The sequence below is a fragment of the Balaenoptera musculus genome, chromosome 1 (assembly GCF_009873245.2).
Source record: "Balaenoptera musculus isolate JJ_BM4_2016_0621 chromosome 1, mBalMus1.pri.v3, whole genome shotgun sequence".
In the NCBI taxonomy this organism is placed as follows: Eukaryota; Metazoa; Chordata; class Mammalia; order Artiodactyla; family Balaenopteridae; genus Balaenoptera; species Balaenoptera musculus.
Window position 1 is genome coordinate 183,646,787 of NC_045785.1, and position 25,838 is coordinate 183,672,624.

At 59.4% G+C, this 25,838-nt stretch overlaps 1 protein-coding gene across 2 annotated transcripts in view; it reads left to right on the plus strand.

The window, feature by feature from the left end:
- PKP1 (plakophilin 1) overlaps nt 1–25,838 on the plus strand; it is a 41,795-nt gene that overhangs the window by 10,158 nt on the left and 5,799 nt on the right. For both annotated transcript variants that reach the window (XM_036840483.1, XM_036840430.1), the window contains exons 3-10: nt 15,900–16,291; nt 18,942–19,086; nt 20,112–20,319; nt 21,062–21,239; nt 22,330–22,444; nt 23,494–23,649; nt 24,363–24,542; nt 25,669–25,822. In XM_036840483.1, the coding sequence (XP_036696378.1) occupies nt 15,900–16,291; nt 18,942–19,086; nt 20,112–20,319; nt 21,062–21,239; nt 22,330–22,444; nt 23,494–23,649; nt 24,363–24,542; nt 25,669–25,822 (1,528 nt within the window). The remainder of the gene's footprint in view (nt 1–15,899; nt 16,292–18,941; nt 19,087–20,111; nt 20,320–21,061; nt 21,240–22,329; nt 22,445–23,493; nt 23,650–24,362; nt 24,543–25,668; nt 25,823–25,838) is intronic.

Consider the following 25,838-nt stretch of genomic DNA (forward strand, 5'->3'; position numbering starts at 1 on the left):
CATTAAAAAAAACCTGATTATAATCATTCTTAAGAATTTTTTTAAAATATTAGCATGAGTAGAGATGATCCTAGATCCTTTAATCCTGGCCCTGCCACTGTCTTTCTGTGTGATCTCATCCCACTATGCCCATCCACCCATTACTGAACAAATATTTCTTTAGCCCTAACTCTCCACCAAGCACCAGGGCAGATGCCCTGGTTCAACCATACAAGCCCACGCAGGAGTTTTCTTCTACCCCACAATCGGGGTGTTGGGTTAGGTGACGCCCAGGTTTTCTCCCAGTCTGCAAATTCTGTGACTTTCCTTTATTTTTGCTAATTTCAACATTAGCCTATATTGTTCTGGAAATTCTTCTGTGAGGCCCTTCAGGCCTGTGCAGCTGGGGATAAAGGCTGCTTCTCCATGGGACTCTGGGCTCCGTCTGCTTGGGCCTCAGGTTTTAGGACCTTTTGCTTTGAGTCCACATTGCTCACAGATGTTGGGGTCCCGGGCAAGAGAGAGGTGGGTGGTTTATGAGTTAGGTGTTCTTTGTCATCCGCTTGATTCCCTCCTACCTAAGTTCTCACTGGGGCTGATTTGGGAGGATTTGTCTTTCTTGCACGGTACAGGTTTAACTAGGTTTGCTGTGAATTTATTTCCCTCCCTGTTTCCTGATTCTTGATGTCAGTTGATACCCTCAGTGCCGATAACTGATAAATACGGTTAACTGAGCCCAGTAGGCTGGCAGACCAGGCGTAGGTGTGAGTAAAGGGCTTTGACAGAAAGACTGATGACCGGGCAGAATCTGAGACGATGACCTCATAATGCCGTGAAAAGGATTAGGAGAGACCCAAGGAGGGCAGGTCCCTGGACGGGACCGTGCTGACCGCGCAGATGTTATGTGTCTTTACAATGTTGCGTTGCCCAGTCAGAACTTGGCGCTTGGGTTCCCGCCCTGGGCCTGCTGCTCTCTGGCTCTGTGACTGCAGATCAAGCTCTGATTTCTCTGGGTATCAGTGTTCTCATCTGCGCGTGCTTCACCTGCACTCAGGGGTTGACGTGTTAAATTAACCGGGACGCGTCATCAGATGGGCAGTGAGGGGTTAGTACATGTGGAGATTTGTAACCAGAACCTGCAGGGCACTCATTCTGAGGGCCTTCTTGGGAGAACCTGTGTGCGGCTGGGTTGAGCATTGCTTCTGGGCCGTTAGCTCGATCCTCACCGGCTCCCAGCTGCCCCTATACCCTCCTTGTGACTGTTTTCTGACGCCCGGTGAGAATTCCTTCCTTTCCCGAACCCCAAGGCCCAGCCCTCCTCGCTCCTTCTCTCTGCCGCCGGGATTTCAGAGTGACTCAGGTCAGGAGCTGCCTGGGCACGTCCCGGCTCGCTCAGCTCAGGAGGGGCTCTGGGACGGGGATTTGGTGGAGGGAGGGGGATGGGTGGAAGGATTGATGCTGGAGCCAAGCACGTCAGCCGTGATGGCAGAACCGCTAGTCAGGACTTAGGGGAAGGGGAGCAGGGGGCAAGGCAATAGCGGTGCCATGGGATTTTCCCAGGGATGGCACAGCTGAGCCAGGGGAGTTCAGTGGCCCTCCCCCCAAGAAACCAGCGCAGAGGGCAGGGGGAGAGAACAGGGCACGCGGACCCTACTCAGAGGAGCCTCCATCCTCCCTGGGAGGACCGCAGACAAATCGAATGCAGGTGTCGGTTGCTAAGCTGGAGGAGTCCAGCTGTGCTGCCATTGCCGGAAGTGTTTCTGGAACCTCTAAAAAAATTTTTTTTTATAAAATATAATTGTTGTTAGTGCCATTTTAGGGGCCATCTAAGAAAACCAGCCCCAGTTCTGTGTTGTCAGGACCTGTGTTTGAGCCCTTTGAGAGCCTCACTCCTCAGATTCGTCTTCAGTTTCAAATATCAAATCAACTTCAAATAACAAAGATGGGTCACCACTGACTATATATTTTATTTAAATATGCAAAGGATCTGTGGGCACTTCCAAAAAGAAAGTTCTAAAAATGTTTAAAAAGCAGTGGTGTTACCTTATGATTTTACCTTATATTCTATATCAGCAATAGTCTTCTAATTTAAAAAAACAGATTTTATATATGTATATATATATATCTCATCACACTATTTATAATCTATGATCACTCATATCACAAGATAAGAAAATTGAATATAGAGGGTCTTGCAATAGAATGAAACAAAGTCAGTCTGACACACAAAAAGCATCAAGGGGCTTAAGGAAAAGAAGAACTGGTCCCGAGAAAGTCGTTGGCCAGTCGTTCTCTGTTCTCTTCTGGCCACTCCAGCCTCCTGGTCCTCGGAGACCGTATCTGCTGGTCAGCACCACTGGGGCCCAGAGGCCCAGGCAGGAGCAGATGAGCTGGGGCAAAGGGTGGGGCACATCCAGTCCTGTTTCTCAGAGGAGCAGACTCTGCCAGTTCTCAGAACCAGACTCTGGGACTATTAGAGACCAACAAGGTTGGCATTTCATAGTTGAGGACACTCAGGCCCAGCAAGGACAAGGGTCACACGGCTGGTTAATGGGAGAGCAGACGAGACCCCTGGCCTCCTAACTCCTAACCTGATGGAGTTTCCTTTCATCGCTCCAGACATTTGCACTCTTTTGTTGGTCGTTTTATGGGGTGTTTTTTGGTGGTTTGTTTTTTTTTTTTTTTTTTTTTTTGCAATCTCAATATTTTAACACTATAGCATGTTCTGGGGACTTGGAACAGACGCATGAGTTCAGATCCCTTCCTTTCCTCCCTTCCGTCCCCCAGCCAAGCTTACTCTTTCCTTGAGGAGTCAGCCTCCCACAAAAGATGCAGGGCAGTGGCCCCTTTTGCCTTCCGAGACTCAAGCTGGAGCCACTCAGCTGTGGGGGTCGGGGTGGGCTACCAAGTAAAACATAAAGAAATGCAATGTTTGCGACACACTTATCCGACGACGTTATTGGTTGTTTACCTGATACTCAAATGTAACTGGGTGTCCTGCATTTTTATTTGCTGGATCTGGCGTCCCAGGCCACCGTGTATTTACACTCATTCCCTGTAACAAAAACAAGACTCCCTAAGCGCCCCTCTCCCAGGCTGGGGACCCAGGCAGAATTACTTTAGGGGAGCAAAGGGAGGCTGACAGCCCCCCTGAGGTCCTTGTACGGCACTTTGAACACATCCCCTGGGTCGGCTGACAGCAGGTTGAGGGAGGAGGGAGCAGGAAGCACTGAAGGCACAGCCCTTCTGTTCCAAAGCTGAACATGGGCTTCTGTCACGTGGGTTTGTCCTGGGTGAAGTTGCGGCAAGTGGACAGTTTAGCTTCCAGGGAAGGTTCTAGATTAAGAGGAGGGTCTCCTTTTCTACCGCCTCCAGCCCCGAATGGTTTTCCTATTTACAAGTCAAGAAGCACATCTAGAGCGCTGACGTCCCTCTGGGCGTCACATGGAGCGAAATGTGCTTTGGTTACGGACGGGCCTAGAGCATCCTGCCGGGAGTCGATCCCATGCGTGCAGCAGCTGCCAGGCGGTCTGGGCCAGGGTATCCCGTGGGGGCATCGTGCTGAATCCCTCCGCCGTGCTCAGTTACACCAGCCCAGCACTCGGGGCGGGGGCAGGCCAAGACTCCCCAGGAGAATGGCCAGAGGAAATTCTGCCTTCATCCTGGTCACTGACCCCATTTCTCTACTTTAATCCAGGGTTCAGGGAATTCCCTTGTGGTCCAGTGGTTAGGACTCCGAGCTGCCACCGCAGGGGGCACGGGTTCAATCCCTAGTCGGGGAACTAAGATCCCGCATGCCGCACGGGGAGGCCAAAAAAAAAAATTATTAAAAAAAAAAATCCAGGATTCGCTAGCAAATCTTCCTCTCGGCCTCTTCTCAGCTGTAGTTGCTTAACTGATGTGTCAGTATTTGATGCTCCCATCACGACAGGGTCTCCTGGACCACGTGCTGGGGACCCTCTCCCTGAGGGGGACTGGTCCCGCCCACCCCAGACCCAGAGACACCTGGGTGGCCCTCTTCTGTAGATGAGAGGGCTGGGGCTGTGCACAGCCCCGTGGGGCATGGGAGCCCAGGCTCTGGTGAGCCACGTGTGTGCACAGTCTGCAGGCGGCAGGGCCCAAGGCCAGGGGGCTGCCGGAGAGAAAATGGCAGGACTCTCGCCCTTGAAGCAGAGAAAGGTCCCAATAAACACAGACCCCTCCCATGGCAGGTGGTGTGGAGGGACCAGCCCTGGGCCCTCAGCTAGCTGGATGACCCTCGGCAAATTCTTAACCTCAGCTGCTTGCCCATCCCTGAAATAGGTGAGAATTCCTATCTCAAAGGGTAGTCGGGGCTGCAGATAGGACACACCCGATCGATCGGGTAGGAGGCCTGGATTCTGGTCTCAGCTTGGCTGCTGCAAGCGGAGGGAAGGACCTGGGGGGTCTTCACCTCCTGAGACCTTTTCTCATCCACGGAGCAAGGCTGTTGGACTAGACCTAGCCAAGGACTCCCTCAGCCCCGACCTTTCAGGGTTCTGTGCGGCTCGAGAGCTTCCTCTGGACAGCTGCGGGACCCACAGCCTGGGCCTCACAGTGGTCTCCGGGGCGGGCTGGGTTCTCTGGCGGTGCCTGCGGGGCCTGGTCTGTTTGGAAAGTCTGAGGAGAGAAGGATGGAGGGGATGCAAGCTCCTGCCCCACGCAGACACGGTTCCTGCCCCAAGAGGGAGTGATCGTCATGCTCGCCAGCCCGGCGTCCCCCTGCCAGCAGTGACTCACCCCCACCCAGCCCCGCGGGCCCCAGGCTCTCCCCCAACGAGGATGCTGCTGCCGGGGGACAGAATTTGTCCGACGGAGGAGGAGGCGAGCGAGCGGGTCCACGGGCCGGCCCACCGCCCCGCGCCCGGGCTCCCCTCCCTGTAGGAGCAGCGCCTGGCTGGGCATCGCTGAGGCTGGAGACATCCCCTCTGTTCAAACTCAGACGCCCATGGCGGGGTGTCCCTTGGGGTGTCCCTTGGAGTGGCTGTGTGCATGCGGGGGCCCTGCTTTCTGTGCCGGACGATCCTGCTGCCCCCGGGCCGGAGCCTCCTTCGGGGCTGATTCTCACCGAGGGTTGCCTCCAGCCTCTCGGAGAGGCTGCTCTTCCTGGCTCAGGTTTGCGGGGGCAGGGACTCTTTAGGGGCCAGCGGTGAGGTGGAGGAAGGGCCACTGGCCTGGGCGTGGGGCTCCCCAGCACTGCCCAGCGACCGCTGCTGGCCCTCCATCCCTGCCGGGCCCCAGCTGCACCATCAGACTGTCTCCTCGGCTCTGACGTCCTGTGTTGTGTGTCCTCCCTGGGTGGAGAGAAGTCGGCACCGTGGGCTTGTGAAGGGAGAGGACCCGGCGCGCAGATCAATGCAAGCGGAGTCCCAGGACGGGCTCCAGGCGGGGAGCTGGGCTTGGGGGCTGCCCTTAGCCGACAGGAGGGGGCAGAGGGGTGCCGCCAGGCTTGGAGCTGGGACCGTAGCCCCTGGGCTGTCCTTTGTGAGTGCTCACAAGGCACAGGCATCGCTCCGAGAAGGACAGCTCCAGAGGCCAGGCCCAGGAGAAGGCAGGATGTCACCTGTCACTGTCCCAGTTGGTGGACCCTTGTGGGGGAGGGAGGCAGGCAGTTGGTCGCAATGTCCAGAGAGACACGTCCGTGCAGGGGACTCAGTGTGGCCACTGTGTGGTTGGTGGGAGCATTGGGCTTTGCCAGCCCTGGACAGTCTGCAGGGGCCCCTCCCAGAGGAGGCTCAGGAAGGAGTTCCCCCTCCTCTGAGAGAGGACCAAGCCTGGTTTTACATCTTCCTTTGGCTTTAATCCACCTGTCACTTCCCGTCAGCGTCTTTCCCCAAGAAGGAGGCTCCCCCGTGATCTGCCTTTGTTCTCACCTTTCTTCTCACACACGAGTCACAGTAGAGCCGCTGAAACTTTAGAGGGAAGATTTGAAGAATCAAGGACAATTGCAAACTTCTTTATTTCGCTCCAGAAGAAAATTAGTGAGTTTTAGTTTTGCCTTTTTTTTTTTTTTTAAGTCCTGACAAGAACTAATCGACTGAGCCAACAAGACTTTAAAGCCCTAACACTCTAGTTAAAAACAACTAACAGGGGACTTCCCTGGTGGTGCAGTGGTTAAGAATCCGCCTGCCAATGCAGGGGACACGGGTTCGAGCCCTGGTCCGGGAAGATCCCCATGCCGTGGAGCAACTAAGCCCGTGCACCACAACTACTGAGCCTGCGCTCTAGAGCCCGTGAGCCACAACTACTGAGTCCACGAGCCGCGAGTACTGAAGCCTGCACGCCTAGAGCCCGTGCTCCGCAACAAGAGAAGCCACCGCAGTGAGAAGCACGCGCACTGCAACAAACAGTAGCCCCCGCTCCCGCAACTAGAGAAAGCCCGCGCGCAGCAACAAAGACCCAACGCAGCCAAAAGTAAATAAATAATTAAATTTATTTAAAAGAAAACAACAACAAGTAACAGACGAAACACCAGCGTGAGAGAGGGTGTGATGAAATGCTGGGATTTGCAGCACGAGCTCCTTAACCCTCTCCGGGCCTCAGTCTCCTGGTCTGTCATCGGCAGGTGGGACCAGGTGACCACCCAGCCTTCTTCCCTAGCACCAGCCCTGGTCCCCAGGGTCCTGGAGGTTTGGGGACAGAGCCCTGGGGTTCTGGGTTAGCAGGCAAGTGCCGGCTTTGCCAGGACCACCACCTTCATGTTTGGTGGGCTGTCAGTGGGAGGAAGTCCAATCCTCAGAACCCCTTGAATTATGGAGCGGTTTGAACGTATACAAGGTAATCCTGTTTCCACTTCCCAACCTGATCCTTCCACCTTTGTGAGATCTGGACGGGTGAACCGGTTCCTGTTATTCCGATTTTATTAGCAGGGAAGTCAGGCTACGGAGAAGTGCAGGGGCTGGCCCGGGAGGTACCTCACAGGTAGACTGGGCAAAACTGGGTCCAGAGCCCGGTCAGCTCTGCGTGGGGTGTCGGGGGCACGAGGAGGAGGAGGAAGGGTCAGGACCTTGTCTCCTGCCCGGCGGGCGAGTGGCAAGGGCTCCAGAGCCAGGAGGGAGGAGGGGGCCCTGAAGGAGGCCCCAAAACAAAGCCCTGGGCAGGTCGTCCAGTGCCTGTTTTCTGGTTGCAACTGCCTTTTGTCACCAGGCTCCGGTGACAAATGCAGCAGCCTTTCCCGGGTAGGTGGATGAGGACCTCACCCCTCCCTAGGGTGGGGCTCAGCCTCCTCCCCCAGGGCCCCACCCTGGCATGCCTCTACCAAGGACTTCCAGCTGCAGGAGAGCAAAACTTAGCTGAAAACGAAACTCTAATGGGGCGGGGGTGGGCGGGGGTGGGGGGAGGAGGTGGAGACACAGCTGGGGAGGGATGCAGCTTTGGGGGCTCTAGCAGGAAGCACCCCCCACACACACTTGCACAAGGGCGTGGTCCGGAGTGGGGTGAAGACAGCCTCCTGGGTTTGTTCCGAAGCTCTGAGCTAGGCTGGGGAGAAGGGCGAGTGTGACTCCAGTGGGGCTGAATCGACACTGAAAGTCAGAAGCCTTACAGGGCTGGCTCTAGTTGGGGAAACGGAGAGGCTCAGAGAGGTGAGGTGACTGCCCAAGGCTGCACAGCCACTCAGGGAAGAACCAGGACTAGAGCCCGACCTCTGGTGCCCCTGCCCGGTGCTCCTGGTCACACTGTCACAGGAGGGGACCCTGGCCACTGGAGGCAGCAGAGTTTCATCTGATCTCTGCTGTCAGAGTTTTTACAAAATCATCACGCCAACTATTATTTACTTATTTTTAATAAACTTCCTTTTAAATTTCAGTGCATTCATTTTGAAAAGAAACTTTGTATCAGTAACTTGAGAGAAAAAAAAAGTATCCTTTGCCATAAAAGAAGGCTTAACCATAATTTAGAATCAATAATAATAAGTAGAATGAAAACAAATCATTGTTTAATTCCAAATGGGTAAGGCTTTTTTTCTTTCTGCTCAGAAAGGGAGGTTGGCAAATGTTAAAGACACATCCTGGCACCAACCTGGACCTTCTCCTCACGGTAATCAAAGTGAAAAAGAAAGAATTTTCTATGAGCCTCAGTGCTAGTTATTGGCTGTGCCCTTAAATGCCCTAAAGTCACCTCACGACTGCCGGTGGAGCCTGGCCCACACTTGGGGAGGTTCCGGGTCATAAGCTCATCATGCAGGATAATTTTCCCAAAGCTGGTCCAGCGGATCAGGTAGAGCTGAGGGTCAAGGAGAAAGGTGACCAGGTGGCGCCCCCTCCCCTCACTAGTGACTGCCCTGTGCCCAGCTGAAGGCCTTTTTGAATGGAGCATTTAGATATTTTCTTTTCTTTCTTTTTTTTTTTTAATATTTATTTATTTAGGCCGTGCCAGGTCTTAGTGGTGGCATGCGGGATCTTCGTTGCGGCATGTTTTTTGGTTTTTTTTTTTAGTTGTGGCATGCAAACTCTTAGTTGCAGCATGCATGTGGAATCTAGTTCCCCAACCAGGGATGGAACCCGGGCCCCCTGCATTGGGAGCGCAGAGTCTTACCCACTGGACCACCAGGGAAATCCCTTGAATGGAGCATTTAAAGATGAGGTTTCTGGCCAAGGTCTGTGGCCCTCTGTACTAACCCAGGGCCCGCCGGGCACCAAGCCGTGCAGGATCAATTGCTCCTGGAGAGGGTCGGCAGGAGACCCCAGGCTCTCCCGATCTCCCCGCAGCCCTAAGCAGCTCTGGGAGGCCCACAGAGCTGGGGGAAGGGCGAGGTGCCATGGGAAGAGGCCTGGAGGGAGCTGGGGGGCTCGGGGCAGGCCCTTCTCCTCCCTCTGACTGCCCCCGAGGCTGGGAGGGAAGTGGCTCAGCTTCTAGAGACCCAAGAAGCTCAGTAAGACTCGGCTAATTGCAGGAGACTCCGGGCTCGGCCTCAGTCAGCAGTCTTGAAGTGATGTCCTGATTTCTCAGGGCAGCTTGTGTGCACCAGGAACAAGCATGGGTGCAGGGCATGGGGGCCCGCACTCACTCCTCCGTGCCCTCCCTCTCGAGACCCCCCCGGCCAGCCCTGCTGCGATCACAGGCCGCCTCGCCCGTAGGCGTCTCTTGGGACAGAGGGCCTTCCAGCCGGGCTCTGTGGGCAGTAGAGCCTTACCGCGTGTCACACAGCCGGTCAGCTGCACTCTTCTTAAGCGTTTCCCACCATCGGCCAAAGCAGAGGAGCAGGCATCTCTTGTGTCTGGGGCCCTGGGGAGGGGTTTCTAGGTGATGACCAGCGAGTAGCCCGAGGTGGTGGTGAAGCCTGTCCTGCAGGGCGCCCCTAGCTGCAGAAGCACTGGGCCATTTAGACTTCACTCATGTCACCAGACCCTGGTGGCCAAGCGGCTGGAGGACGAACACCAGGAAGGTCGGAGGCCTGAGTCCTGGTTCAGGGTCTACCCCGTCTTAGCCTCATGGCCTTGGCCCAGCCTCCAGTTGTCCGAGCTTAAGAGGTGCTCTCAGAGAGAACACAGGTGCCGCTGCCTGTCCTGGCCCCTGCTCGGCCAGGCGGGAGGCGGAGGCTGTGGGGTTCCAGCGGGAGGATGAATGGGAGGGCGCTTCACCACCTGTGAAGTACCAGGCCTGCTATGCGGTTCTCAGGATAAGCTCAAGGCACTTGCAGGGACCTACCCGCCTGAGTCGACCCCCAGCCAAGTGATGTGTGTCCCACACAGGCAGGTGTGCACGTGGAGTGTGTGTGTGTGTGTGTGTGTGTGCACATGCACACAGGCTCGTCTTCCAGTCGGGGCTCTGTCACCAAGCCCTGGAGGGTCCGGCCAATCGTCCCTTCCTTCCTGTGAAATTCCTGGCTGTCTCCTCAGTGGGAGTGGTTTTTTCACCAGGGAGTCTCCAAGGAGCTCTTTTTTGGCCAAGGAAGAATCTGCTCCTCAGGATGTTGCCGTCTTGCAGCGTCTGGCCCTCCTCTTACGGCTGGCAATTGCCTCCTGGCTCAGGGCTTGGGTGGCAGTTCAGGGGCACCCCTAGTCTCCCTGCACAAGGTGGGGTGCCTGGGCCAGTGGGATCTCCCTGACGCTCAGGTGTGCTGTCTCAGGAAGCTGGCACTTCCTCGAGGTTCAGGAGTTCTTTCACGTGGGAACCTTTGAGGGGCCCTCACTTTTCCCTCCCCAGGATGAACCATCACAGGGAAGAAGGGGTCGGCCTCTGGGTTCAAAAGTGACCACAGAACACGGGGCTCCTGGGGGGCAGAAGGACCGTGCCTCGGACAGTTCTGAGCCCATGAGAGAGGTGGCCGAGGTGCAGGGATCCTTTGCCTCTTGGGACTGTTGAGAGCTGCCTCTGAAAGGCAGACACCTGCCAGGGGGTACTTCCCAAAGTGAAGCCTGAGGTTTCCACGTACAAAGCCTGAGGTTCTTGTTCCCCAAACCCATCCTGGCGGGTCAGGAGCTGAGAAAAGCCCACGTCTCAGGTGTGCAGGGGGAGAGGTCCAAGAACAGAGTTTCAGAAAATAGTTTCTCCCGCAGTTCAGTGATGAAACAGGGAGCAGGATGTGAAGGCAGAGCTGGATGCTAGAGCTGTGTGCTGGGTGCTGGAGCTGGGAGCTGGGTGCTGGATGCTGGATGATGGATGCTGGAGCTGGGAGTGGGGTCCTAGAGCTGGGTGCTGGAGCTGGGAGCTGGGTGCTGGATGCTGGATGCTGGATGCTGGAGCTGGGAGTGGGGTCCTAGAGCTGGGTGCTGGAGCTGGGAGCTGGGTGCTGGATGCTGGAGCTGGGAGCTGGAGCTGGGTGCTGGAGCTGGGAGCTTGGTGCTGGAGGTGGGTGCTGGATGCTGGAGCAGCTGGGTGCTGGGTGCTGGAACTGGCACCGTTGTTTTTTCAGACATCACATGTCATGGAGGCCAGCTCTCGGCAAGGTGCTGGGGCACACAAACGCACTTTGTCCCCCCCCTCCCGCCCCGTCGCCAGGAGCAGCAGGGGCCACAGTGGGCCTGACCCTTGCCCCCGGCCTGAGAGGCAGACTTGGAGCCTGGAGCCCAGGAGGGCAGGTGGCTTCTCTCCCCAGAGTTGTGACCTCTGTCCCTGGAGAGAGCAGCACCTCCGTGAAAGACCCACAGGCTACAGTCCGGAGCGTCATAGGCTCTTTTCTACTTGGGCTTCATGGTCCAGATACTTCAGAAAACTTTTCTGAATTACGCACGACAGTTCTTACTCCTGCCCTGGTCACTGGGAGTTCAGTCCTGCCCTTACAAAGTTATAAGGGACACGCCCGTGTTAACCAGCTCTCTGGTGAAATCTCTACTCTCAGAATGAACATCAAAACTTTCTTCTTTTTCACATTAAAAACATTCAGGCGATAAAAGATGCCCAGCCCCCGGCATTGAATTTCAGTTTCAGATTTCTGTGGTGCCTCCCGTGAGCCTGGGAGCCGGGCCTCCATCAGTGTGGTCCAGTTCGCAAGCCGGGGTCCCCCCGAGTGGGCACTGCTGGTCACTGGCTGCGGGTGACGGACCCTCGGGGGCAGCTCCTCCCGCCCTGAGGGACTGCCTGGCCGGGGTACCCACATAGCCTCCTCCGGGCCCACACGGCAGGGCCTCGGAGCCGAGGGGCTGCTCCGTCTGTCCTCCACGCTCCGCTCGAAGCCGCGTGCCAGGGAAGGAGGGGAGGGCCGGCCCAGGGCGGGACCCCTGCTCCTAGCCAGAGAGGGAGCAGTGCCCGGGGGTGGGGGCAGGGACCGGCACTCCCCCCGGCCGAGGTCCCACCTTTGGTGACTCAGGCCGGTGGTTCCCACGCTGATGCAAACTGCCAAGTAAGCAGCACCCCATCCCCGGGGGACCTCCTCACACCCTGGGCCCTAAGTTTCCCCCCCCGGGAGCGCTTGCTGGGAGGGGACCTGTGCCCTCCAGACCCCCCGGGCCACCACGCAGCGTGGGAAGGCCCCCTGCTGCCTGTGAGCGGCTGCGGTGCCATCCCGACCGCACTCCCAGGAGGAGGGAGGCTTGCTGTCTGCTTGCTGCCCCGGGGGCCCGGCTGGGTGCTGAGTGGGGTGGCAGGTGCAGGGAAATGGCCGATGGGGTCTGTCCCTGAGGCGTCTCTAATCCGGGTCCTTTCTCAGGAGCCCCCTCCCTGGGCCACGAGGGCGAGGACCCCGTGAAGCGGCCCCCGCGCTGGCTCTCACGGGAGGACGTTGGAGGTGACTCTTCTCTGAGCGCGCCTGGGCAGGAGGGTCCGGGCGTGTCCGCCCAGAGCTGGTTTGTCCAGCCCCGCCTGCCTGGCGAAGCTTGGTTTCAGAAAGGGCTCATCAGCGGACACAGACCCTCTTTTCATCCGGGCCCGCCTGGCGCACCCCTGGCTGCTGCAGACCGAGGGGGGCTCGCGGGGGGCCGCCCGCACTCGGTGCTTTGAGGCCCTGGGTCCCGGGCTTCTGTTGCTTTACTTTGGCCCCGTCGCCCTGTAGGACTGGCTTCCTTGCCTGCAAATGAGAGGGTTGGCCTCTGCGAGCTTGCTGACTTCAGGAGGAATGGAAAGAGAGATTACGTTGAGGGCCCAGGGCGGGGGTGAGAGCACTCAGTGGGGGGCAAAATTCCCCTTTTCCGCGAAGGAAGGGGAGAGGGAGAGAAAATGGGTCATAAGACCCAGGTCACTAGCAGAGCAGGGCGGGGCTCTGGGAGGCTCCCTGGATGGTCCCAGGCGCTGAAACGTGTCTCTCTGGACACACTGCCCAGGCATCCCTGAGGCTGCCCGGCCCAGCCTGCTCTCTGGCCGAGGGGTCAGCTGTGCTCCCGGGAAATCAAGTTTCTAGCCTCTGGCATGTTTTGATCCATGGGCCATCCCACCCGAGGCCAGAGTTTCCCAAGGAAGCATGAGATGACCAGACCACGGGGGATGTGTGTGTGTGTGTGTGTGTGTGTGTGTGTGTGTGTGTGTGTGTGTGACTGTCCTTTGTAGCCACAGCAGAGGATGCTGCCGTCAGACCACTCTCTGGGCGCAGGGGTGAGCCCGGAACCCCGGCCTGGCCGGCACCACCCCGCGCTGCCTTGCTTCCTGGTCTAGCCCGGCGGCTGCTTGGGACCCACAAGGCAGCGTTTGGAAGCGTGTGGGGTGTTCTCACTGGTCAGAGTGGCTGTGAGGTGTTACTGGTACTTAGGGCCTGGGGGCCAGGGCACCAAACACCCCACAATGCTTGGGGCATCCTATACAGCGATGAATTGTCTGGCCTGAAGGCCGACATAGCCCACGCGAAGAAACACCAGCCGTGTCATCATGAAGCCACCTATCTGGGCGGACCGGTCTCCTCTGTTTTTCTGAAACCCATGGAGGCTGTCGTGTGGCCGTGGGGTGAGAGCAGCCTGGGCCCTGGAAGCCAGCGTGCACCCCTTTCCCAGGCCGTCCTGGCTGCCCGGGGTCCTCCCCCTTCCCGTGCCCACGCGGCCGCTCCTTCGGCGAGACCCAGAGGCAGCCAGCCTGGCCCCAGTCCCAGCGTCAGAGGGACACTTACGTCATGCTCTGAGCTGAGCGCCTCTCAAACATCCGTGCACCGAATTCTCCCAACAGCCCTGCACGCTGGGCACAATGATGCCACTTTACCAATGAAGAAACCAAGACGCACAAGCCCAAGGCCACCCATCAGGCAGTTGACGTGGGCAGAGCTCAACCCAGGCCATCTGGCTCCTGAGTCTGTGCTCTTGGCCCCCGAGTCTCCCTCTGCTGCAGAAGTCTCAGCCCACCGAGCCCACAATGCCCCTGTCATTTCAGGCAGATAGAAGAAAAGGGCAAAGGGCACAGGCGTCAGCTAGGCCACGGGCCGCCTGCTCTGGCAGGGCTTGTCTGCGCCTTGGAGGGGAGCCCAGGTCCCCTGTGCGCTAGGAGGGTACGGTGCCCGGCCGAGAGGAACCCTTGCTCACACTTGTCAAAGCGACAGCAAAGGTCCTGAGGGCGGGAGAGTCGTCCACAGCTGGCTTGGCCACCGCCAGCCCGCCAGCAGGCCGTGCCACAGGAACCAGGTGGGGTGCACGATGCGGCTGTGGCTGAGAAATGCTGCCCCACGGGGCCGCTGCCTCCCCCGTACCTGCCTTCCCGCAGCACAGCCGGCACCCCGGCCCCTGTGGGCAGTGCCCCCCGGCCCCTGTGGGCAGTGCCCCCCGACCCCTGGCCGGGGCAGGAGAGCAAGCCCTGAGCTTCGCCAGCAGGACGGCGTGTGCACTGGGTTTGGGCCAGGGGAGCGTGTGGACTCTCCGGCGTCACTGTCTGGGGTGACGACCAGGACTGTCATCCCTGAGGACCAGGGGGGCCCAGCCTTCCCTCCACGGCGCCATGCCATCTTCCTCCCCCAGAGGAGGGTGGGGTGTGGCCGCCAGCCTGAGGCCTGGAGGCCTAGCTGCGTGTTTCTCGTGTGCCGTGCAGGTTGCCCACTGAGGATGGTCAGACGGCGGCCCACTCCTCTGACCTCTGCCTCTTCTTGTGCCTACCGTGCCCCACACACCAGTTCCCTTTGGAGTTGGCTGGCTTGCCCCAGTTTGGGGGTGAATGCCTTGCCCGCCTGAGTGCGTAGCTGCGCGCGTGGGCGGAGCTGACCAGAGCGCCTTGGCCAAGGTTGACGGTGGGTGGCTTCTGAGCGCTGGGTGTCACTGCTGACGGAAGGTGACCCACAGGTGGTCTCCTGCTGCAAAGGCTCTCCCTGCAGAGAGGAACGGGGCCCGGCCAAGGGCCGGTGGCTAGATCTGGAGTGGAGGGGAGTTCCCAGCCGCCCGACGACTCCCCTGTGTGTGGGCACTCACACACACACGCACACACACACACACACACACACACTCACTCACGGGGTGGGGCGGGCAGGCTCTGGGCTGCTGGACTGGCCCCAGCTCATCCTGGCAAAGCTGAGTCCCAGGTCGGCACCTGTGTGGAGACATTTTCTCAGGCTGCATGTTGATGCTCTAGTCTCAGAACAAGTCAGAGCAGGCAGACCCACCACCCGTGAGCTCCTGGGAAAGCTCCTCAGACGGCCATGTGAGGGCTTCGTTCCCACCAAGTCTCCGGCTTTGCGGGCTCTTCCCAGGGCACCTGACTCCCCAGCTGGGCTCACACAGAGCCCTGGGGGCGCCTCATTATTATAAGTTTCCTGCTGGATTGAGCCCTGCCCACCTCTCCCCTGCTGCCAGCCTGATGGCACAGCCTAGGAGGCCGCCCTGCACCCCTGCTGCAGCCCCGGACCAGCCTCCATGGGTGCAGGAGGCCCAGGGAGCAGGATATTTTCCCCCTCTGGCCTTCGAGGGGGTCCCCCTAGAATGCCTCTTGCCATTTGCTTCTTGACTTGGCAGACAGGAGGCAAAGATGAGGAGTTTAGCAGAGAAATAGCAGTGGAAAGAAGTCCTGGCCAGGGTAGGAGGAATTTCCCTGTGCTGAGTACAGGCGGCCAAGGCGATCAGGGGCTGCTGGTGTCTGGGAAGTGCACGGGGTGGCAGGGCGAGGGCCTGGGGGCTTGCGTTCAAGTCCCACTGTTGCCCTTCCCTCTATAGGAAGGCCCCTCTCCTCCCTGGGCCTTTGACTCCCCTCCTGGACCGGGCCCACTGGGACCGGATCAGTGGCTGTCAAACTTCTTTGGCTACAGCCCACAGTATGAAGTACATTTTACATTATAGCCCAGCCCCTTCTACCTGCACTGCACTCTGATATTTTTTATTCCAGTATATATTATTCAATCCCATTTTAAAAAAATGATGGTCACAGTCTGCTAAATTGATTTCATGATTGATAACGGGTCACAGCCTGCAGTTTGAAAAGTAGTCCGAGATGCTGACCAGGGTTCCCTCCACACCAGACATCCCGGGATTCTCTGACCATCGTCACGGGGGGCTATATCCCGAGGCCGGCTGGACCCAGGATCCCGGGTCGGGACCCTCGGCTGAGGCTCTCTCCCCTTCTCTGGCCAGATCTACAATGGGACCCTTAAGCAGGGGGCAGACAACAAGCACTTCAGCTCCTACAGCCAGATGGAGAGCTGGGGCCGGCAGTACCCTCGCAGCAGCAATCCCCCCGGCGCCGGCAGCGACATCTGCTTCATGCAGAAGATCAAGGCCAGCCGCAGCGAGCCCAACCTCTACTGCGGCCCCCGCGGCACCCTGCGCAAGGGCACGCTGGGCAGCAAGGGCTACAAGACCCCCCAGAACCGCTACAGCATCTACAGCACCTGCAGCGGCCAGAAGGCGGTCAAGAAGTACCCGGTGCGCCAGGCCTCCTGTATCTCCAAGCAGGACTCCGTGTACGTCCAGCCCACCTCCTGCACCAAGGACCAGTCCTTCAGCCACTCAAGGGCCAGCTCCAAGTGAGTGTCACTAGGCGGGGTGGGGCGGGTGGGTGGTGGTGTGGGGCATGGGAGACAGACCGTTAGCCTGGGAAGTTCTCAGCATGGAGACACTGAACAAACCTGTCGAGTGTGTGAGTTTTCAAGGGTCACGGGGAATGAACAAGGGGAGGAGAGTCGGAAGCTAGCTGGGCCAGCAGTTCTCAAAGTGTGCTCCTCTGGCCAGTAGCCCCAGCATCACGGGGGGACTTGTGAGAAACACTCCTGCCAGGCCCTCCCAGACCTCCAGCTCAGAAACCCTGGGAGGGGCCCGCGGTGTGTGCGTTACCAGCCTGCAGGAGATGGAGACCCTGCCAGGGTTTGAGAATCCCTGGGCTTGGGCGTGTAAACCTCTCCCCACGTTCTGAAAGAGCAAAAGGGTGGGCCCTGGGGTCAACAACGGGAAAGAGCCGGGTCCATCTTACAGGGCAAAAGACATAAAAACTGGTCAGATCTAGTGCCAGGGGTGGGAATGCAGGAGATGGAGTGGGAGTCCTATAGAGAGCCCTGGGCATGGGGTGGCTTGGGGATGGCCACGGTGTCTCGAGGGTCTTGAGGTCTGCCCTCCAGGGCTCAGAGCCCAGTGAACCTCAGAGCTGTCCTCTGTCACCACTGAGTGGTCCTTTATTCATGTATTTGACATTCACTGAGCATGTGTGGTCTGTGGTCAGAGCGGGGAGACAGCCATGAAGAGAACGACAGCCCAGGGCCATCCTGCAGCTGCAGGATTAACCCCCTTCCATGGAGCCCAAGAGCCTTGCAATCTTCATCTCTAACCCTCAGAGCCCTTCCAGGCTAGAACCTGAGGAGAAACAGGCACAGAGACATTAGGTAGCTTGCCCAAGACCACACAGCCGAGGCCACACCCTGTGCCCTCCCCTACTCACCATGCTGTCCCGATCATAAGCAGAAGCGTTATAAAGCTGGCCCTCTCCTGGCTACTCAAAGGCCGTAAGGGGTATTTAGGATGCTCCCGAGAAGGACTAAGAAGCCTCTCTCCCATGGAGACTGACCAGGGCAGCGCCTGGCCCTGGCCCATTGCCCCAAACTGGAGGCCCCAAGAGGAGAGGGTCAGGTGAGCCATGGAGGGCGTGAGTGACAGGCCATTTGGAGGTGACGTTCGACTGGCAGATTCTGGGTGACAGTCTCTCAATGAGGATGGGGGAGACTGGGGAGCTCTGCCCCGTGGGTGATCTTTCCAGAAATGGAGTCGGGCACCTGCTACGGAAAGGCATGAGGCTGGTACGCATGAGGAGTGTTTCTCCCTCTAGAAACGCCGGCAAGATTTCTAGGGGGCAGGGCTGGGTGCCAAGAAGGAGCTGTCCCCGCTGTCTTGTGGGACCCAGGACACAGGCAGCTGGGGAGGCAGCCTGTAGTCAGCACCCTGGGAGCTGGTGTGGGCCCTGGAAGAGAGGTTTCCTTTCCCTGGGAAGGCAGTGGGTCTTCAGTGGGTCACGGGCATGGTGAGGGGAAGGGACGGAGGCACCCCTGAGCCCTGATCAGGGCACAGTGCAGAGAGCAGTCTTGCTAGAGCAGACCCGCATTAGGGCTAGAGAGTGTGCAGGACACAGCAGAGCCAGACTATTGGGTTAGAACATGGTTGTTCTAGTTTTGTGGCTCAGAAAAGCTGATTATCGGCCATTTCGTGTGGTTCGACCTAACTCATGCCCTTGGATATCAGTTTAAGCAGTTTGAACTTGAACTTGCAGTATGAGAAGCTGCTGATGGGGACAACACAGTGAACAGAGTGTTCAGACTGCTCATCTGGGAAAGGGGTGTAACATTTTGGATGGGAGTGCTTGGAGAAGACACCAGTTGCGGGGGTCTCACTGTAGTCCCAGTGAGAGTGACCATGGTCAGAAGGAAGGCAGTGGCTATGAGGATGGAAGAAGGAGTAGGCGTGGGAATTTTTGTGTTAGAAGAATTAGCTAGACTTAGAAATGAAGGGAGGAGAGAGAGATGGATGCATGGATGGGTGGGTGGGTGGGTGGATGGATGGATGGATGAATGGATGGAGAGAAGATGGGTGGATGATGGATGGATGGAGGGAGGGAAGATGGATGGATGGAAGATGGATGGATGGATGATGGAGGGATGGAGGGAAGGAAGATGGATGGATAGAGGGATGGGTAGATGCATAGATAAATGGGTAACGGATGGATGGAGAGAAGATGGATAAATGGATAGATGGATGGATAAATGGATGTGTGGATGGAGGGAAGATGGATGGATGATGGATGGATGGAGGGAGGGAGGCAAGATGTATGGATGGATAGATGGATGGATGGATGGAGGGAGGGAGGGAGGGAGGGATAATGGCAGGACATGGATAGATGGACAGGCCCCCAGCCATTCTCTTCCATTTTCCCAGTACCAGGCACAGACATGAGAGACGGCAGAGTGGGTGGAGAGCTTCCCCTCAGGAATAGGGTGGAGGTAACTTGCTGCTTGGACATGAACCCATGACAGGGCCTCGTCCCAGCAAGTGTTTGCGGTGGGGTGAGCCTTCCCCCTCCTCTGGAGGAGCTGCCCACAGCGGGGCCTGGGGCTGCCTCATTCTGGCTCTCGGGCGCGCAAGGGGGATTCCAAGCCCCCGTAACCCTCCCACACCCCACACCGCCCGTCCCCACAGGATCTGCAGCGAGGACATTGAGTGCAGCGGGCTGACCATCCCCAGGGCCGTGCAGTACCTGAGCTACCAGGACGAGAAGTGCCAGGCCATCGGGGCCTATTACATCCAGCACACCTGCTTCCAGAATGAGCCTGCCAAGCAGCAGGTGAGTGGCCTGGGCGGGGCCTGGGCGGGGCCGCCTGACCCTGCACTTGAGCTGGTGGGGGCATTTGCCGTTGGCTCCTTCTGCCCCAGCCCAGCTGCCTGCGGCCAGGAGTGGGCCTGGCACTGCCCGAGGTCAGAACGGGCATCTTAACCCTCTGTGGGAGCAGAGCCCCTGGTGGAGGGGACGCCACTCGGCCGTGTTTCCTCTGTTGGTCGTGGAAGAGACACTTGGTGACGGCCACGGGTTCAAAAGAGACCCCTCCTCAGATTCCACTAAGGAGGGACGTCTTCCTCCACTTCAACTTCCTCCCCCTGCCCCCTCTCTCTGTTTCTGTCTCTCCTCTGTCTCTGTCTCTATGTCTCTCTCTGCCTGTGTCTCTCTATGTCTTTGTTTCTGTCTCTTTGTCTCTCTCTCTGTCCCTGTCTCTGTCTCTCTCTGTCTCTGTTTCTCTCTCTTTCTCTGTCTCTCTGTCTCTGTCTCTCTCTGCTTCTCTCTCTCTGTCTCTGTTTCTGTCTCTCTGCCTCTGTCCCTGTCTCTCCATGGTGCCACCCTCTCTCACCAGGCGTCTGTGGTGGAGAACAGGGCTGTCTGTGTCTCTAAGCGTGGCTGGCAGGGAGGACTCCTCAAGTCCTCTGCTGTCAGCCCAAGGGTGCAGTCCCGTGAATGCATTTCCTAGGGTGCGTGGGGTCCCTCTGCATCCAGTTCCTGCTGTGTATGAGGAGGCGTTTCCACGGGGGTCTCCCCGCCTTAGGGTTCTGAAGTGTGTTCCCGTCTGGTCCTCGCCCCAGGCTCCTGAGGAGGAAAGCGGGGCTGGGGAGGAGGGGGCTCAGGGAGTCCCGGCTAGGATGCGGGAGAGCTGGCGGCTCAGTCCTGCCTTCGCTCCGGGCCTGGCCGGTCACTATCACTCTGCGCTGCTTGTTTATTTCGGCCGCCCTGGGTGTTTCGGTCGGAGTGAAGCTGTTCCAAGTGGAGGGTCGTCAGCCCTCCTCACCGCCCTGCCCGGCGCTTGGCGCCCTGTCCCGCAGGTGTACCAGCTGGGCGGCATCTGCAAGCTGGTGAGCCTCCTCCGCAGCCCCAACCAGAACGTGCAGCAGGCCGCGGCCGGGGCCCTGCGCAACCTGGTGTTCCGGAGCGCCACGAACAAGCTGGAGACTCAGAGGCAGAGCGGCATCCGCGAGGCCGTCAGCCTCCTGAGGAGGACCAGCTGCACGGAGATCCAGAAGCAGCTGACCGGTGGGGAGCCCGGCCACAGAGAGTGGGGCGTCTGGGAGGCGCTGGGGCGGCCACAGCCCAGGACAGGGTGGGGCATGGGCGGCCTCAGGCTGACACCCCAGGAGTCCCATGGGACCGGTGCTGGCCAGGTTAGTCGTGTCCAGCTGGTGACCCTGGGTATCGTGTCCCTCCATCCATCTGTCCATGTCCATCCGTCCGTCCATCCACCATCTATGTGTGAGGGGTAGAGGGCGGGGGTGGAGGCTTGGTGTCCAGGCAGGACCTGTACTCAGCAGACCCTGGGATTTGCAGGTGAAGGGGAGAGAGCAGGTCAACAGGTCTTCAGCGCCTGTATCTAAGGCTTGTGCCAGCAAGCACTCAGGGTGGGGACACAGGGCACAGAAGTCACCGAGGAGACCTTGAGTGGGACGGGGAAGATGGGACCACATACAGAGCAACAGTAAGAGTTTCTGGGCTGACTTTTGGGTGGAAAACAGAGACCGTGAGAAGATTCTGAGTGCTAGCATTTGTATCAGAAAACACTGCTGAGTCTGATGTGTTTCGATCAGCTTCCCTATGTGTAACTTTGACCTGCACAGAGAATTGTAGGCGCTCTGCCCTCAAGAGCCTGCCGTCTAGTTGAGACGTGGGCAAGTGGGCTCACGGGATGATCAGATGACAGAGGCCCGTCCGGGAGGTGGGGTCCAGCCGGGGGTGGCACCGGGTCCCTGGTCTTCCTGACCCTGGCGGTCCCCACCCCCAGGGCTGCTCTGGAACCTGTCCTCCACCGATGAACTGAAGGAGGAACTCATCTCGGACGCCCTGCCCATCCTGGCTGACCGGGTCATCATCCCGTTCTCCGGCTGGTGCGATGGCAACAGCAGCCTGCCCCAGGAAGCCGTGGACGCTGAGGTCTTCTTCAACGCCTCCGGCTGCCTGAGGTGAGGGCGGGGGGCGCAGCCTGGCTCAGCCCAGGCTCAGCGGGGCAGGGCGCTGACGCCAGCCTGGCCTCCTGGGCCGACTCCCAGACGCGGCTGCGCCCCAGCTTCCCTGGGCCTGGTGGAGGCTCAGGACCCCGCCATCTCTGCTGAGGGGCTCTTCCTTAGGAATCTGAGTGGAAATGCTTGGATCTGAATAGCTAAACTGGCTCAGCTGTTTCCCCTTCTTCCACCCCACAAAATATGCCTTTCTTGTGCTGTCTCGAAGGGCATTTTTAGATACAGGTCTGCTGATGGGCTCCCGGCTGGGGTGCGAACAGCATCTGCCGTATTCCTCGGCGTGAAGATGGCACTGCTCTGCCCAGAGTTCCCTGAGTTCTGCCCCAGGGTGTGGCAAAGGCCCTGGAGGCTGTTGGCGGAGGGACCTAGGCGTGCTGCTTTCAGGGGGGTGGGCGGTATGGAGGTGGAGCTGTGGAGCAGATCCCCCCTAAGGGTCACACCTCCCTCTGACGGGCTTTGTCTTCCCCAACTCCTGCGAGCCCCAGCACAGGGGTACAGTTGGCTTGGGCTCCTCCCTGCCCGCCTCTGGCGGCAGCCTCTGGGGAGCAGAGAGGCTAGGGAGAGGCAGAGCGAGGGTAATCGAGGACTTTGTGGGGTGGCAGCAGTCACACCCCACCTGCACCAGGCAGAGGGGCCCAGACTGCCCGGGTGGGAGTGAGCCCACTGCTGGGGGCAGAACACAGCCTCCGCGGGGAGGGACGTCCAGTCCCCTGCCCAACAAGTGCCACGAGGGCAGGGTGTGTGCCTGGGCTGCCAGCGGCACCGGAGCCCTGGACACATAAAAGTTACGGGCCTGGGGGACCAGGTGGGCAAGAAGGGTGAAAAGAGCCGAGTTCCAGTGAGACCCCTTCCCAGCCTCAGCCAGGACTGAGCAGGATTGGCTGAACGATTTCTCTTTCCTTCCTTGGTCCTCATTTCTGTTTCCCGCTTGTTCCTTTCCTCTTCTCTCCCCACCTCCCCTCCCCCCTGCATCTCCTCCTCTCCCACCTGTCCCCCCCCCACCCCTCCCCACCCGCCCCATGTCCTCCACCAGGAACCTGAGCTCCGTGGACACAGGGCGCCAGACCATGCGCAACTACACGGGTCTCATTGACTCCCTCATGGCCTATATCCAGAACCGCGTGGCAGCCAGCTGCTATGACGACAAGGTGAGCGTCGCCCCCAGGTGGCACCCCTGAACCTAGACTTCTCTCTGTCTCCAGTCAGTGAGGGCGGCCTGGGACTCCAGGTCCTGGTACTTTTCTCTCCCAGATTCCACAGGGCAGGTCTGCACTCCTGGGAGCCTTTAAGGCGTGGCCTGGTGGCCGGAAGGGACCCGGAGCCTGGCCAGCAGAGGGGACGTCTGGAGGCTGAGCACCCCGACCGTTCCCTGGCGGGTGGCGGCCGAGCAGTGGTTACAGGGGCAGGTCCTCTCCCGCACTTAGAGGCTTTGTGACTGTGACACTTCCCTCATCTCTCTGTTCCTCAGTTCACATCGTATCTACCCCGGGGGTTGTTCTAGGGACTCAGTTAATAAGCAAAACACGAAGAGAACTCCTGGCTCAGGGTGAGCTCTCTGTGAGCGTCCGCGGCCGCCCCCAAAGGCCCTGGTGGAGCCACCCTGCCACCCCCCAGGACTCTGGACACCTGCCCAGACAGACAGAAAGGGGAAATCAGGGCAGGAAGATAAACTGGAGGCTGAGGTCCTTCCGCACAGCAGGACGGAGACTGGCGAGCAGTCCCCAGGGGACTGGCCAGGCGTCACGGCCCCTGGGTACTGCACACGGTTTCCCCGGGGAGGGATTTTGTCTTCTGCTCCCTCCCCTGGAAGTGACAACCGGCTTCAGGAGACAGCCTGTCACTTGACTGCTCAGACTGGCCTCAGCAGCACCGTGATCTTCTGCTCTGGGTGGAACACCCCCTCCACCTGGGTGACCCCGGGCCCTGGAAGTCAGGGGCTCCCAAACCCCAGCAGGGCCGGACATCAGGAGGGCAGATCTGCTGCCTCACCCCCGAGCCGGGAGGGTTTACGGAAGGAAAGCAGCAAAGATCCGGGAGCAGCTGCCACTGGGAACTTCTTGGACCGTGGCGGGGTCTGTGCTGGCCCAGGGCAGCCCGAGGGGCCCGCCCTCTCGTTGGAGGGACTGTGGCAGCAGGGACTGAGCCGGGCGTTCGGGGGCTGAGCAGAGGCTCAGCGCCGTCTCTGCTCGGCCCCCAGTCTGTGGAGAACTGCATGTGCATCCTGCACAACCTCTCCTACCGCCTGGACTCCGAGGTGCCCACCCCCTACCGCCAGCTGGAGTACAACGCCCGCAACGCCTACACCGAGAAGTCCTCCACCGGCTGCTTCAGCAACAAGAACTACAGGATGATGGTGAGCGTGCATGTCTGTCCGTGCGTCTGTCCGTCTGCTCCCGCTGAGTCCCCCGGATCCCACCGCCTCGTCCACCCCACCTCTCTGCCCTGCTGGAGCCTGAGATCAGTCCCCGGGGATGGACCCCTGCCCGACCTTGGCATCTTAATGACACTGGGGGTGTGTGTGCTTGGGATGTGGGAGCTGCTCAGACCCCCAGAGACCAAAAGCTCCAGCCCCCTGTTTGCAGGCCTCGTCTCTCCTGCTGTGTGACCAGTAAAGTCTCCCCCTCTTCATCTCACCCCCGAAGATGGGGGGCAGCCTGGTCTCACCGCCCCCTGAGCCCCCCAGGTCTCCCCAGAAGCGGGGGCTGCTGCGGAGGGAGAATGGCTGCCGTCACCGTGCCGGCGGTGGAAGCCAGGCCCCGGACCACCCTTGTCGGCCCAGGGAGGGTCAAGCTCAGGCTGTGACTCTGGGAGGGGTGGAGGCGTCAGGGCGTGAGACCCACAGCAGCCTCATAGCTGGGAGGTGGGGGCAGAGCTGGCCTGGGGCACCGAGGATGCTCTGTGCCCCGTGGAGACGGCAGAGGGCACAGTTGCCCCTCCCCCACCGGGGAGCAGCTGCAGTGCAGAGGAGGGGGCAGCGGGCGCTTGCTCATCTGGGAACCATGACCTTGAGGCTGGGGGAGCGGCATGCGTGGGTTCGGCTCCTCTCGACTCGCTTCTTGTCCCCAGAACGACAACTACGACTGCCCCCCCCTTCCTGAGGAAGAGCCCAACCCCAAGGGCAGCAGCTGGCTGTACCACTCGAACGCCATCCGCACCTACCTGAACCTCATGGGCAAGAGCAAGAAGGACGCCACCCTGGAGGCCTGCGCCGGCGCCCTGCAAAACCTGACCGCCAGCAAGGGGCTGGTGAGCGCCCCCCGGCCCGCACCTCTCTCTCCACCCGCAGTCCGGGCTCAGCTCTCCGCGTCCCCATGAACCGGGGCCTGCCTGAGTCAAGGGTCTGGCATGCGTAGGCTCTGGGCCAGGCACTGGGGACGTGTGGGGGGAACATCCTCAGCCCCTGGGAACGCCCAGGAGGAGGACAGCGGCTGTGGAACCCAGCTCTCCTGGATTCTGTCTGTGCCGCAGAATCTGCCTCCTGGTGTCCGGCCCTGGGCTGGCCTCGGGCTGTGCCTGGGATGGGGGACAGGATGAAGGGCGTGTTTGTGGTAGGAGAGGAGTCTCCTCTTTGCTGAACTGACAGGGGTGGAAATAGAGGGTCTGGGGTGTGGGCAGGTCCAGAGGAAGATGTGACAGGATCGGGAGAGGTTTTGAGGCCACAGGCAGGGCCGGGTGGGGCCCTGGGAGGCACGTCTGCAGCCACCCCGCCCTCCTGTTTGCTCAGGACAGCAGGGGGCGGGCGGAAGGAGGACAAGGGTGAGTTGAGGGTAAAGGAGGAACCCCCACTGTGAGGGGATAGGCCGGGGGCCTTCGAGAACCCCACACCAGCCTGGACCAGGTTACGGCCAGGATGGCTTTGCTGCCAGCGGCCCGGGTGGGCTGACCTGGATTGCACCTCCACGAGGCACAGGCCCCGCTCTTATCCATCCTTGACTCAAGTACGTACTGACTCCACAGAAGGCAAGGAGGTTGGCAGAGGATGCTGGGCACTTCCTCAGGTGACAGGTGCCCTCGATCAGAGGCTTCACGTGAGCAGTTAGTGCCGGGAAGGGTGAGGCCGGCAGAGCGGCAGCCGCTGGCACCGGCTCAATCTGGAAGTTGACTCTGGGGCCCCTCCCACCGTGAATGAGGGACCGGAGACTTCCCTTCTTCCCTGGGCTCCAGGCTGCCCCGGGTGAGGTGCAGGTGCATGTCTGCCCGGGCCTTTGTTCTGCAGTCACCCAGGTGGGAGCAAATGTGTGTGTGTCTCTGCTTCCAACATGGAAGAGAGAAAGTTCTGAGGCCTCTCGGTTTGGGGTGACTGGCCCTCTCCGGCCTGCCGGGCGGCCTGGGGAGCCCAGCCAAGGCCTCACTCGTCCGTCCCTTCTCTCAGATGTCCAGCAGCATGAGCCAGCTGATCGGGCTGAAGGAGAAGGGCCTGCCTCACATCGCCAACCTCCTGCAGTCGGGCAACTCAGACGTGGTGCGGTCCGGAGCTTCCCTCCTGAGCAACATGTCCCGCCACCCCGCGCTGCACAGGGTGATGGGTGAGCTCCGCGTGGC